The following is a 14,100-nucleotide window of genomic DNA, read 5'->3' on the forward strand; positions in this document are numbered from 1 at the left end:
ACATTGTCTTCACAAAGTTTTAACTCTCCTCCTCTACTTTTCACTCCTCTCTTCCTCCTTGTTGGGGTATGGAGGAGAGTAGAGTTGTTAGGACTTGGGATGTGAGAGAGAGTAGACTAGGTAAGATATGATGGTAGCAAATGATAAAGGCTCGAGTTGTTGGGAAAATGGGAATTTGTATTGGGTTATTCTCAAATGTACAAGTTTACCCGTATTTATAGTAGATCTAAGTAGGTGGAGCAAAGCCAACCAACATTGTAGACATCTCTCTCTAGAATTTTACCTTTTCTAGAAATCATCATCTTCTAAACCCAAATACATTCTATAAGTTAGAACTTCTAGAAAGTGTATTACTTTTTCTAGAGGCTTAGAGATTTAATTTCTAGAGTGCTAATTAATTCTAGAAGTTTGAACTTCTAGAAAACTTCTGGAAAGTGGATTATTTTTTAACACTCCTCCTTAATGCACTTTCCTATAACTCCTAGTTGCTTCCGTAACAACTCAAACTTTGAACGCGGTAATGCCGTTGTGAAAATGTATGCTAATTGTTCTTCAGACTTGTAGTGCTTGAACTCGAATTCTCTTTTGTTAGTTGTCTCTCGTAAAAAGTGATACTTGATTGCAATGTGTTTTGTCCTGCTATGCTATACTGGATTTTTTGCCATTGCTATAGCAGACTTGTTGTCGCAATAGATCGTTGTCGGTTCCTTTTGCCACTCACCCATGTCTTCAAGTATTCTTCTTAGCCATATAGCTTGACTTATTGTTGCTGCCGCTGCTATGTACTTAGCTTCTGTTGATGATTGTGCTACTGTGGCTTGCTTCTTTGATGCCCAAGAGAATATTTCCGATCCTTGCGAGAAGGCATAGCCTGAGGTACTCTTCATGTCATTCACTGATCCTGTCCAATCACTGTCAGTATAGCCGATTAATCTTGAGTCAGTAGTGGATTTGTACCAAATGCCATATTCTTTTGTGCCTTGTAAGTATCTTAATATCCTTTTTACTGCTCCATGGTGAACTTGACTTAGGCTTTGCATGAACCTCGAGTGTAAACTTGTTGCATACATGTCTGGCTGCGTAGCTGTGAGATAGAGCAAACTCCCGATAAGGCTTCTGTAAATTGAGGCATTAGCCTTCTTTGAACCATCTTCCATCTTAAACTTCTTCAGTAGATTCTCTATATACTTTTCTGTGATATAAATGTACCTTCTTCTTCTTGATTGATCTCAATGCCAAGAAAGTAGTGCATTAATCCAAGATCACTCATCTCGAGCGTCTTCACCATATCTTCTTTGAACTCCTTGATCATTGTCTCATTGTTTCCTGTACAAATGAGATCATCTACGTATAGAGAAATAATGAAAGTGTTAGAGTTACTTTGGGTCTTGATGTATAGAGTAGGCTCACTTTGACTCTTCCTGAATCCTTGATTGATGAAGTAACCATCAATTCGATTGTACCATGCTCGTAGTGCTTGCTTTAGGCCATAGAGAGCTTTCTTCAATCTTAGTACTTTGTCTTCTCGTCCTTTTACTATGAACCCTTGAGGTTTCTCTACATATATTTCTTCCTCGAGCACTCCGTTAAAAAACGCCGATTTGACATCAAGTTGATAGATCTTCCACTTCTTTTGTGCTACTAACGCTACGAATGCTCTCATAGTGTCTAAATGTGCCACCGGAGCAAAGGTTTCATTGTAGTCTATCCTAGGCAATTGTGCATAGCCTTTAGCGACTAGCCTCGCTTTGTGCTTTTGTATTGAGCCATCAAAGTTGAACTTTGTCTTGTAGACCCACTTGACTCTGATCACTTCTTTGTTTTGAGGACGATCCACTAATTCCCATGTCTTGTTTTTCTCAATCATTGTAATTTCTTCTTTCATCGCCTTTACCCAAACTTCTTGTTTTGCTGCTGCTTTAAAGCTTTTAGGCTCCATAGTTACAAAGTTGCGTGTCTCATATATCTCACTAAGTGGCATCGTCCTTCTTAGTGGCGATTCTAGAGATGACTCTTCTTGTTCTTCTTCTTCTATTGTGGCTGATGATGGAGTTGATGGTAATGTTATAGATTGAGGACTTTTTGGTCCTTCTTCTCCTTCATTACTGAGTGGCCGTAGTCTTTGTGCTTCTGGTACCATGATGCTATGTTTCTCCACTTTTTCTTCTTTCTAGTTCCATGTAGCATTCTCATCAAACTCCACATCTTGACTAATAATTAGCTTCTTGCTCTTTAGGCTATAAATTCTATAGCCTTTTGATTGAGTATTGTATCCCAAGAATATTCCCATCTCTGTCTTCTCTTCTAGCTTGTGTCTTTTTTCTACTGGAATGTTAACATAGCAAATGCATCCAAAAACTCTCAAGTATTGTGCCGACGACTTCTTTCCGCTCCAAGCTTCTATAGGGGTCTTGTTTTCTACTGCTCTTGTTGGACATCTGTTAAATAGATAGACTGCAGTATATATTGCTTCTGCCCAAAACATCTTAGGCATGCCTTGTTCCAATAGCATTGATCTTGCCATCTCTATCACTATTTTGTTCTTCCTTTCTGAAACTCCATTCTGCTCTGGGGTGTAGCTGATGGTCAACTGATGCTCTAAGTCTTCATCTTTGCAAAACTTGTCGAACTCATTTGAAGTATATTCTTTTCCTCTATCACTTCTGATTACTTTTATGCTTTGGCCGCTTTCTTTTTCAATGAGATTCTTAAATCTTTTAAAAATCTTAAAGACTTCTAAGTTCTGACCTTTCGCGCATAAAATAAACCCAAGTCATTCTTGTAAAATCATCAATGAAGAGAATGAGGTACCTGCTTTGTTCAAAGGATGTCGTTCTCATTGGTCCACAAACATCTGTATGTATGAGCTCCAGGATTGGCTTGGCTTTCCATGCACCACTTGATGGGAACGATTTCCGATGTTGCTTACCAAGCAAGCATCCTTTGCATATGTTGTTCATCACTTGAATGAATGGTAGATCCTTCATCACGTCTTTTTGATAGAGTACTTTTAGCCTGTGCAAATTGAAGTGGCCAAATCTTCGATGCCAAAGCCATGATTCATCTTCCTAAGCCTTCATCACTGTCTCGGTGTATTGCCATATGATTGGAAAATTCCTTTGGTGCTGCATCTTTACCCTAGCAATCTCCAAGCTTTTATTTTTGTTGTCATATATCGTACACGAGTCTCCTTTGAAGAGTAGAGAATATCCTCTTTCCACCATTTGCCCAATACTTAATAGATTTGTCTCTAGTCTTGGGACTAACAATTCATCTTGTAGGAGTTGTGTCCCATTCCTTGTCTTAACAGTGATAGTTCCTTTACCTTAGACCTCCACTAATTCTCCATTGCTAAGCCTGACTTGTGACTTGATTGACTTGTCTATATCTTTAAAGATCTTCTCATTACCTGTCATGTGATTACTACAGCCGCTATCCAAATACTAAGTATAGCGCTTTACTTCTGAAGCAGTATGATAGGCATAGAATAGATAATTATTTTTATCCTTCTCTTTAGAGTAATTAGCTTGATGTCTTTACTTAAGACGACAATCCTTCTCTACATGCCCAAGTTTTTTACAATTTTGACATTGTGGTTTTCCCCAAAACCAACAATCTTTCTCGAGATGATTGTTTTTTTTTTCGCAAATACAGCATGGCGGATATTTTCCTTTTTTACCTCTCCTAATATCTCCTCCATTCTCATCGTCTCTACAACTTTCTTCTTTTTTGGAAATTTCTATAAATTTTCTTTCATCTCTTTTGGATTTCTGAGACCTTATTATGAGTTTAGACTGAAAGGCATTCTCCATAGAGCTTTCATTACGCATATTCAGTATTTTTTCGTAAGCTTCTAAAGAGCCCACCAACTCTGTTACTGATAGAGTGGTGATATCTTTTGTCTCCTCAATAGTGGTTACTATTAGATCATATTTTTCTACCACACTAATTAATATTTTTTCAACCACCATTTTTTAGTAATATCTTCTCCATAGGTTCTTAATTGATTGACAATTTCTCTTAATCTAGAATAATAATCTTTAATGGTCTCAGAATCCTTCATCTTCATATTCTCCAAATCCCTTCTAAGAGTTTGAAGTTTAACAGTACGTACCTTGGCGCTGCTCTGAAACTCCTCTTTCAAGGTATCTCATGCACTTTTGGCACTTGTAGCACCACTAATTATTGGAAAAATCAATTCCGCCATTGCCATCTGTATGTGATAGAGAGCAAGATTATCCTTCTCTATATATTCTTCTGTAATTTCTCTTGCTCTGTTGCAAATAGAGTAGAACTACTTTCAAGGATTGTAAATCCCTTATCTACAATTTCCCATAAACCTTGGGACATGAAGAAAGTCCTCATTTTAATGGCCCAATAGTCATAATTTTCTTCAGAAAAAATGGGGATTGGAATTTGGCTATTAGCTAGAATGGTGGCCATGATAAGTTTTGGGATAATAAGGAATTTTGGCTCAAAGAAAATAACGCCCAAAAATAATTGAACGGGCTTTGATACCACTGTTGGGATATGGAGGAGAGTAGAATTGTTAGGACTTGGGATGTAAGAGAGAGTAGACTAGGTAAGATAGAATGGTAGCAAATGATAAAGGCTCAAGTTATTGGGAAAATGGAAACTTGTATTGGGTTATTCTCAAATGTACAAGCTTAGCCATATTTATAGTAGAGCCAAGTAGGTGAAGCAAAGCCATCCAACATTGTAGACATCTCTTTAGAATTTTACCTTTTCAATAAATCATCATTTTCTAGACCCAAATATATTCTAGAAATTAGAATTTCTATAAAGTGTATTACTTTTTCTAGAGGCTTAGAGATTTCATTTCTAGAATGCTAATTAATTCTAAAAGTTTGAACTTGTAAAAAATTTCTGAAAAGTGGATTATTTTTTAACACTTCTTCCGGATTCCTCAAAAGGTGATAACAAAAATCCATCAAGATGATGAAGTTTGAGCTTCGCAGGATTATGGACCTGAAACACAACATCCGTAATATGTCTGTGATTGCTCATGTTGATCATGGGAAGTTTACACTCACCGATTCACTTGTGGCTGTAGCCAGTATCATTGCTCAGGAAGTTGTAGGAGATATTAAAATGGCAGATACACGCCAAGATGAAGAATAGCGTATTATTACTGGTATTGATGTTGTGCTGGTGGTGGTTGATTGTGTATGTGTCCAAACTGAAACTGTCTTCCAAGAGGCCCTTGGTGAGAGGATTAGACCTATCTTGATTGTAAACAAGATGGACAGGTGCTTTCTTGAGCTCCAGGTTGATGGGGAAGAGGTTTATCGGACTTTTCAAAAGAGTGATTGAGAATGCCAATGTGATTATGGCAACATATTATGAAGATCCTCTCCATGGACCTTGGCAATGTTTAGGTTAATTTACCCAGATGAATTAAGGAGCAGTTGTATTTTCTACTGGTCTGCACGGTTGGCTTTTACACTTACCAACTGACATGTATGCTTCCAAGTTTGGTATCTCACAAGGAAGAAACTGAAGAGATAAAAACCAATATAATCAGAAGGGGGAAAATTTGGGATTTAAAATAATTTTCACCCACAGATGATGTCATATGCAAATGGTTCTTCACAAATTGCCAACAAAGGAGAGGTGTTTATCCGGTCATGCCATCTTTACAAGTGAAGTCCTAGTCTATGTTGAAAAATGAGGGGAGGTATCAATATTATATATATAGGAGAAATTTGAATGGACTTTTACTCTAATAGTAATACTAACTAGCGGAGGGGCCCTGCTTCGCAAAGTTGGAATGGAATCGTCGACCCGTTGACCCATTGATCTAATTCCTAGTTAAAAACTGTTGAATCGATCAATGACCCATTGATTCGAGTGGTCGAATCGTCGATCTGTTGATTCGTTCAATGGTTTTTGGCCGTTTTTTTTTTATTTTTTTAATTGTGAACCATCAAGCAACCAGTTCCGTTTTATCCTAATTTCGGTCCCTGGAAAAAAATTGTTGAATCAGTCAATGACCCATTAATTTAGGCGGTCAAACCGTTGACCCGTTCAATGATTTTTAGTTGTTTTTTTATTTTATTAATTTTTATTGTTAGAACATGCCATCCATTCGAACCGTCAACCCAAAAACTGGTGGCCAAAAAGGTTTCATCTTTAGGTAATGAGTCATGCACTTGAATGACATAATACGTATGGTATTGCTTAATGGACCTCACACACTCAATTTTTTGCCTGTAATTCTTTTGTCAAAACAGGTCGTTCATTTTTTTAATTGGGAACCGTTCACACAACCAGTTCCGTTTTACCCCAATCTTGGTCCCTGGCAAAAAATCGTTGAATCGGTCAATGACCCATTGACCCGAGTGGTCAAACCATTAACTCGTTGACCCATTCAATGGTTTTTGGTAATTTTTTTTTTTTTTAATTTTTGTTGTTAGAACGGGACATCCGTTCGAACCGGATGGTCGAACCATCAACCCGAAAACCGGTGGCTAAAACGGTTCCATTTTCGGGTTGTATGAGTCACACGCTCAAATGACATAACATGTATGATATTGCTTAATGGACCTCACACACTCAACTTTTTGCCTGTAATTTTTGTTGTCAGAATGGGTCGTTCATTTGAACCAGACGATTGAACCATTGACCCAAAAACTGGTGGCCAAAATGGTTTTGTAATTTTTTGCTTATAATTTTTTGTTGTCAGAATGGACCGTCCGTTCAAACCGAATGGTCGAACCGTCGACCCAAAAACCAATGGTCAGAACGGTTCCATTTTTAGGTTGTATGGGTCACACCCTCGAATGACATAACACGTATGATACTATTTAATGGACCTCACAAACTCAATTTTTTGCCTAAAATTTTTTGTTGTCAGAATGGACCATCCATTCGAACTAGATGATCAAACCGTCGACCCGAAAACTGGTGGCCGGAACTGTTCCAAAATTTTTTCCTTGTAATTTTTGTTGTCAAAACGGGCCATCTGTTCGAACTGGACGATCAAATCGTTAGTTGTCAAAACGTTATTAACAACATTTATCAATAATAGTAAGTAATTATACTATTTAATTAAATAATCATTAATGATAGTTTTAATAATATTATTTAGTTATTTTTAATATAATAGCAAATATTAAATTTATGAATAGGATTTATTAACAATATTTATTAAATTAATAATTACCAAAATTAAATTAAATTAACAGTATTTATCAGTAATAGTCAGTAATTATAATATTTTATTAAGTAATCAATAACAATACTTTTAATAACAATTTTAATTATTTTTAATATAACAATAATTACTAAATTTATTAACAATATTTATAATTTTAATTTAAAGTAAAATTAAAGTAAATATCTATTTATTAACAATATTTATAATAAAAGTAATTATTAATTATAATCACTAATTATATATTTATTAAATTAATATAATAATCAGTAATTAAGATATATTTATTAAATTACTGTAACAATCAGTAATTATTGTTATTTATATGGCAATAATTACTGGGTTTCTCTCACTCGGGAATCTACTTGCACGAATAAATTTCATTTTCTATAAAAAGAAAGCACTCCTATCCTATTAATATATATATATATATATATATATATATATATATATATATATATTTATAAAAGATAAGATATATAAGATGATAATAATAATAATAATAATAATAATAATAATAATAAAAAGACCCATAATTTTTTTCGGTGATTGACACTAATAATAATAATAATAATAATAAAAAGACCCATAATTTTTTTCGGTGATTGACACTTGACTGAATTACGAGTTCACTTTCACGTAGAAGCATCCGCCCGTGGAAAACACGGCCACGTACATTACATTTACACAGGTTTATCGAGTTTCAGATTGGCTTCTATGATCTACCAACAGAACAAGTCTTTCTCTGCTTCGAGGAAGGATCGAAAGTCATAATTTTTTGTATTGTTTTTTCTCCAGGTGGACTATCTCTTGACTGGGAAACAGCCGAAAAATAAGACCTGATAGGTTCTTCAACTATACTGGTTCACACTCTTTTCTAAAAGTAGCTTAAAACAAACTGATAAAATAAAGAAAATTTGAGATACTACATACAAAGACCTACGTGTACAACCCATCTGCATAACCATTAACCAATCAGGAGTAAACACGCTAGCGATTTGTAGAGTATGGATCGCTCTTGATTGGTGGTTTCGTAGTACACGTCGTTTTTTTTTTCCTGAATTCCATACCTTATTTTCGTGACTTCCATTGCTAGTTATCGTCTTCGCCGTAAGACATCTTCTCCCACTCTGTTTTGACTAATCCAGACGATCTGTCTTTCCTTGCCAATAAATCCATCTTATTACTTTTCATGCCTTCTTATTCTTCCTGCAGAGTATATTCATCATAATCGTTGCCGATAGGTTGTCTTTGTACAGGAAGATGTTCTGGAGATGTTCTTGTCTCATCACCTCTGATGATGAAGAACCAAGAATCAGGTTATAATTAATCTTAGCTTCAATTCGAAACTTACCAACATTTGATTTATTCTTAATTCAGTTGCCCAAGAGCTTGTGTATTTATGGGTTTTTGTGATACATCGATCGGCCTGGATTTTAGCAGGGAAGACAAGACCAAGGATTACCCATGGAAGATCTACTCTCTCAAGGAACTTCTTCACGCGACAAACTATTTCCATGATGACAATAAACTCGGCGAGGGCGGGTATGGAAGTGTTTATTTGGGACAAACCAGTACAGGCGTTGAGGCAATTAATCCTGCTCATCTCTCTTTTACTATTTCTGTTGTTGACTCCATCGATCATAGGATTATACTATCCTTTAATTTCTCTGAGATTTTCTTGATTCATTCCATAAAGAACCCAGTATTTCAATCTCTGTAGATAGCAGTAAAACGACTAAAAGGCATGACCTCCAAGGCTGAAATGGAATTTGCTCTAGAAGTGGATATGCTTGGTCGGGTGAGACACAAGAATCTGTTGGGTCTAAGGGGATTCTATGCAGGTAAGAATGAAAGGCTCATAGTTTATGATTACATCCCTAATCATAGCTTGGTCACCCATCTACGTGGCCAACTCGCAGCAGATAGTTCATTAGATTGGCCAAGAAGAATGGACATCGCCATTGGATCTGCAGAAGGATTGGTGTAAGTATCAACTTCATGCATATTTAATTAATTAATTTTGTGCTTGATTGATATTTCTTTCTCATCAACACAATATCAAACACTTAGTTTTCTTTCTGTATTGCTGTTATACAAGGTATTTACACCATGAGGCCAATCCTCATATCATACACAGAGACATTAAAGCGAGCAATGTCCTTCTGGATTCAAAGTTTCAAGCAAAAGTGGCTGATTTCGGTTTCGCCAAGCTGATACCAGAAGGAGTTACCCACTTGACAACAAGGGTGAAGGGGACTCTGGGATATCTGGCCCCTGAGTACGCAATGTCTGGGAAAGTATCTAAAAGCTGCGACGTTTACAGTTATGGTGTCCTGTTACTTGAGATTATCAGTGCAAAGAAGCCTATTGAAAAGCTCCCTGGAGGAGTCAGACGTCATATCCTTCAATGGGCTATTCCGTTAGTTGAAGAAGGAAATTTTCATTCTATTGCCGATCCAAGGCTGAAGGGAAAGTATGATGATAAGCAACTCAGGACTGCAGTGATGCTCGTTATGGTCTGCACAGACAGAAATCCGGAGAAGAGGCCGAGCATGATTGAGGTAGTGGAGTGTCTCAAGGGTGGAGGAGGAAGGAGATGATGATGCTGGTGAAAAATACGGAGGAAGAAGAGGATCACGAGGATGGTAGCTATATAGTGAATGATCTTCTGCAACCCCATCTGTAGTAAAAACATGGGAAGGATGGAGGATAAGATGACGGGGTAATTGAGTGGCAGATATGTTCTCAATGTTGAATGTTTCTTTTGAAAATTAATTCAACTATTTCTTATGTGTTTTTGTAGCTTCCCTCCTTTATGTGACAAATCAGAAGGAGATGGATCCATGTCTGTGTGCGTGTGTATGTGAGAGAGAGAGAAAGGAGGAGATGGACTCTAAGGGGTGAAGATTTTGTTTTGTTTTGTTTTTCTTTTTTTTTTTTGGGATAAACTGAGCACCGAAAATGATTTGTTGTTTTCTATTCTTTATAGTTACCATGTCATTTTTGTCTGGAGTTCATATTGAACACACATATAGCTGTGTATTTTAGAGAATGATGATCGATAAATTGCATTACTTGAATATGGAAAATGCATGAATATTTATTGAAAAAGAATTCCTGTTTCACATGCCCCCTCAAACACACAATGGATCAAAATCTTCATATTTTTGACCAAAAACTTTATAATGTGATGGTGTGTCAAATCTTGTCGTAATTATGATGTGGCAAACCAATGATGGTATGGCCATGATGATGGCATAATATTGAGAACCTGTTGGCTGCTGCTGCTGCTTCAAGAGAGAACCTCTATGGGTTGGTGAAGAAGACTATCAATGGGCCAGTTAAAGTTTGAGAAGGGAATATGTTTCAAAAGAATGAGTCGAATTTCATTGATTATAATTGATTGCACAAAGGTGTTTATATACAAAACAGTAAATGAATAAAACAGGAAAATAATTACAAGAGTAGAAATATTCAATTAAGAAAATTGGTCTAGCAAGGAAGTTTTCCTAAGTAGAGAGTTTCCTTTTTATTCTGATAGGTCTCTTAATAGTAATTGCTCTATCTTTGGTAGGAACTCTTTCTATAGCAGCTGGCCTTTCTTTGGTAGTAACTCTTCCTAGAGTAACAATGCTCTCTTTGATAGAAAGACTAGAACCCTCTTTGGTAGGAGGACCAGGGCTGGTCAACTCCTTAATACACACCCTCAAGCGAAAATGGGCTGGAAGCACATGAAGCTTGGACCGAAGCCACTCGAACCGGTGAGAAGAAAGCAGCTTAGTGAAAATATCAACAACTTGATCTTGAGTGGGAAGAAATCGGACCACCAAAGGCTTCTTGAGAATAGGGTCTCACAGGAAATGGAAATCAACCTCTATGTGTTTAGTACGAGCATGAAATATGGGATGAGTTGCAAGATATGTGGCTCCAATATTATCACAATACTGGGGGCGACTAGGATTTAACACCCAGATCAGAGAGAAGAGACTAAAGCCACATGAGTTATGTAGTGGCATTAGCTAAAGCTCAAAATTCAGCCTCTGTACTTGACTGAGCAATAGTAGGTTGCTTCTTAGCATTCCACAAAACTAAGTGAGAACCAAGAAAAATGCCATAACCTCCAATAGGGCGTCTGTCATCCGGACAACCTACCCAGTCAGCACCAGAGTAAGCGGCCAAAGTTTCCGATGTGTGAGACAAGAAAAACAACCCGGAATCAATAGTGCCTTTGAGATACCATAGGATTCTTTTAACAGCTCCCCAATGTTCCTTAGTAGGGCCATGCAAGAATTGACATACTTTATTTACAGCAAAGGCCACATCCGGTTGTGTGAGAGTGACATATTAGAGTGTGCCTACAATACTCCGTTAGTGAGTAGGATCAGGCAATAGTTCCCTATGAAACTGTGAGAGACGTGATGAGGCAGCCATGGGACTAGAAACTAGCTTGGGCGTAGAAAGATTGGTCTTTCAATAGGAGATCCAAAATATACTTGTGCTAAGAAAGAAATAACCCTGTGGCGTCCCGATGAATTTTAACACCATGAAAATAATGCAACGATTCCAAGTCTTTTAGGGCAAATGTCTAAGATAAATCACTAATAAGACTAAAGACATGAGTAGAAGATGAGCCGGTAACAATAATATCATCAACATAAGCCAGAATATAAATAGCGATTTGATTCCGAGTATAAATGAACAAAGAGGGATCACACTATGAACCACGAAAACCAAGATCATATAGTCGATTACTCAGACGAGAAAACCAAGCTTGAGGGGCTTGTTTAAGTCCTTAGAGGGTCTTGTGAAGTTTGCAAACATGATCTGAATAATTGTTATCCTCAAAACCTTTTTATTAGTGCATAAATATTATTCAATAATGAACCCATTAAGAAAAGCTTTGTGGACACCCAATTTTCGAATGTCCCAACCACGAGGGATGCCAAGAGAAAGCACAGTGTGCATAGTAGCAAGCTTGACCACAGGACTGAAAGTATTAGTGAAGTCAATCCTAGGAACCAGAGTTAAGCCTTGAGCAACAAGACGAGCTTTGTAACGATCAATCGAACCATCAGGGTGACATTTGATTTTAAAAACCCTCTTGGAGTCAACTACATTCATTTTAGAATCATAAGGAATCAACTCCTAAGTACCATTCTGAATTATGGCATCAAATTCGACAACCATGGCAAAACGCCAATGAGGAGACTTGGAAGCTTGAGCATAGGAAGAAGGCTCATCTTCATGAGAAACAATATTGTAAAGTAAGCTTGAGTTGACCGAGACATCATATATCTCATTGCCATAGAATGAGTGCACATAGGAAGTTGTACAACTGGAGTTGTATCTAATACCTCCTGGAGTGGTCTTGTGCACCGAACTAGTAAGGGATCATCACTTAGAGAAGCTTCCTGTTTTGGCTCAGGTGAAGAAGTAGCAGACTCCTCATCAGTAATAGCAATAGAGGGCAAGGGAGAGGAAGATACCTCAGGAATGGTAGGAGCTAGACAAGTAGTAGAGTCAATGGCGCCTAGAGATGGGAGTATCACTCTAGTGGAACTAGTAGAGCTAGAAGGTGGCGATAATTGTATAGAGTAAAGGAAGGAGTGCTCATCAAAGACAACATGCCGGGCAATGAGGGCGTTACCTGTAGCAGGGTTGTAACACTGATACCCTTTATGACAATTGTTGTACCCAATAAATATGCAAGGAGCAAAATGGAAGTCCATCTTGTGCTTATTGCAAGGTCAAAGAAGAGGATAGCATTTACAACCAAAAACCTTTAACATAGAATAATATGGAGGTTTCCCAAATAACTTTTCATAAAGAGAGATATTACCAATGCCTGGAGTTGGCAGTCAATTGATAAGAAAAACTACAAGTTCAACTACATCTGCCCAGAATGACTGAGGGAGAGAGGAGGACGCCAGTAGAGATAATATGGACTCAATAACATGCCGATGTTTGTACTCAACACTACCATTTTGTTCATGTGTATGAGGACAACTAAGACGGTGAGTGATGCCTGCATCATCAAGATAACGAAAAAAACTACAAAATTTGCCACACCAATCACTCTGGGATCTCTTGATTTTTGTAGAAAATAAAGTCTCAACATGGTTCTTAAATTTAAGAGAGGTATTAAAAACATCTGACTTCCTTTCAAGAGGATAAATCCTTGAAAATTTTGAGTAGGCATCCATAAATAAAACATAAAATCCATATCCTTTATTAGACAAAGTTGGGGTAGGTCCCCATACATCAGAAAAAACTAACAAAACTAACTCAAGTGGAGAAGAAAACTTTGTATGAGAAGAGGATAAACTTAAATGATGGGCTTTACCCATTTGACATGCTTCACACACAAAAAAAAAAAACTGAAAAAGAGATCCTAAATACGGTAAACCAAATTTGAAAATAATATTTTTCACATTTTTTAGAGAGGCAAGACTAAGCCACCGATTCCATTCTTCTAAGGAAGTTCTCTCACCTACAAGAACTACTGAGTTGTCTGTCTTGTGATGAATCGTTCCCGAAAACTGATAGAGTCCATCTCTACTGGGTCCTTAGAGTAAAACTCTTCCCGTATGGTCCTTTAAGACAAAGAAATCCGGGTGAAACTCAAAAATTAAACTATTATCCTTAGTAAATTTACTTACTGAAAGTAAATTTTTAGTAAGAGCAGAAACATGAAAGATATTCTTCAAGGCAAATTGATTATGGTTGCAAACAAGAGAAGTCGACCCTGTATTGTTTATAACCAAACCTATTCCATTACCAATTTTGACTTGATCAGGACCGTGATATTCTGTTCTAACTTTCTAGACATAATCACTGATTGGCAAAGTTCCTTTCTTGAGGTTCTGAAGTTGGTGCCTGAGATGTAGTACCCTAGATCGAGATTTGTGAAGAGAATAATT

General features: G+C 37.0%; 1 protein-coding gene and 1 pseudogene across 4 annotated transcripts; one reads left to right on the forward strand and one right to left on the reverse strand.

The window, feature by feature from the left end:
- Nucleotides 1-644: 644 nt before the first annotated feature.
- On the reverse strand, nt 645-1,157 carry LOC148790655 (secreted RxLR effector protein 161 pseudogene; annotated as a pseudogene).
- Nucleotides 1,158-8,281: 7,124 nt separating this feature from the next.
- On the forward strand, nt 8,282-10,210 carry LOC104608362 (PTI1-like tyrosine-protein kinase At3g15890). Of its 4 annotated transcripts, none has more exons than XM_088890552.1 (5): nt 8,282-8,496; nt 8,618-8,765; nt 8,901-9,021; nt 9,100-9,163; nt 9,279-10,210. In XM_088890552.1, exons 1-5 carry the CDS (start codon nt 8,441-8,443, stop codon nt 9,778-9,780), a joined length of 891 nt encoding a protein of 296 aa, XP_088746678.1. In that variant the 5' UTR covers nt 8,282-8,440; the 3' UTR covers nt 9,781-10,210. The 4 variants fall into 4 exon arrangements, with proteins under 4 accessions (XP_088746678.1, XP_088746679.1, XP_088746676.1 ...); XM_088890553.1 differs by having other exon boundaries at nt 9,103-9,163; XM_088890550.1 differs by having other exon boundaries at nt 8,284-8,496; nt 8,901-9,163.
- The last annotated feature ends 3,890 nt before the right edge of the window (nt 10,211-14,100 follow it).

This window comes from Nelumbo nucifera, chromosome 6 (genome assembly GCF_055504915.1).
Source record: "Nelumbo nucifera cultivar China Antique chromosome 6, China Antique-T2T, whole genome shotgun sequence".
Taxonomy (NCBI): domain Eukaryota; kingdom Viridiplantae; phylum Streptophyta; class Magnoliopsida; order Proteales; family Nelumbonaceae; genus Nelumbo; species Nelumbo nucifera.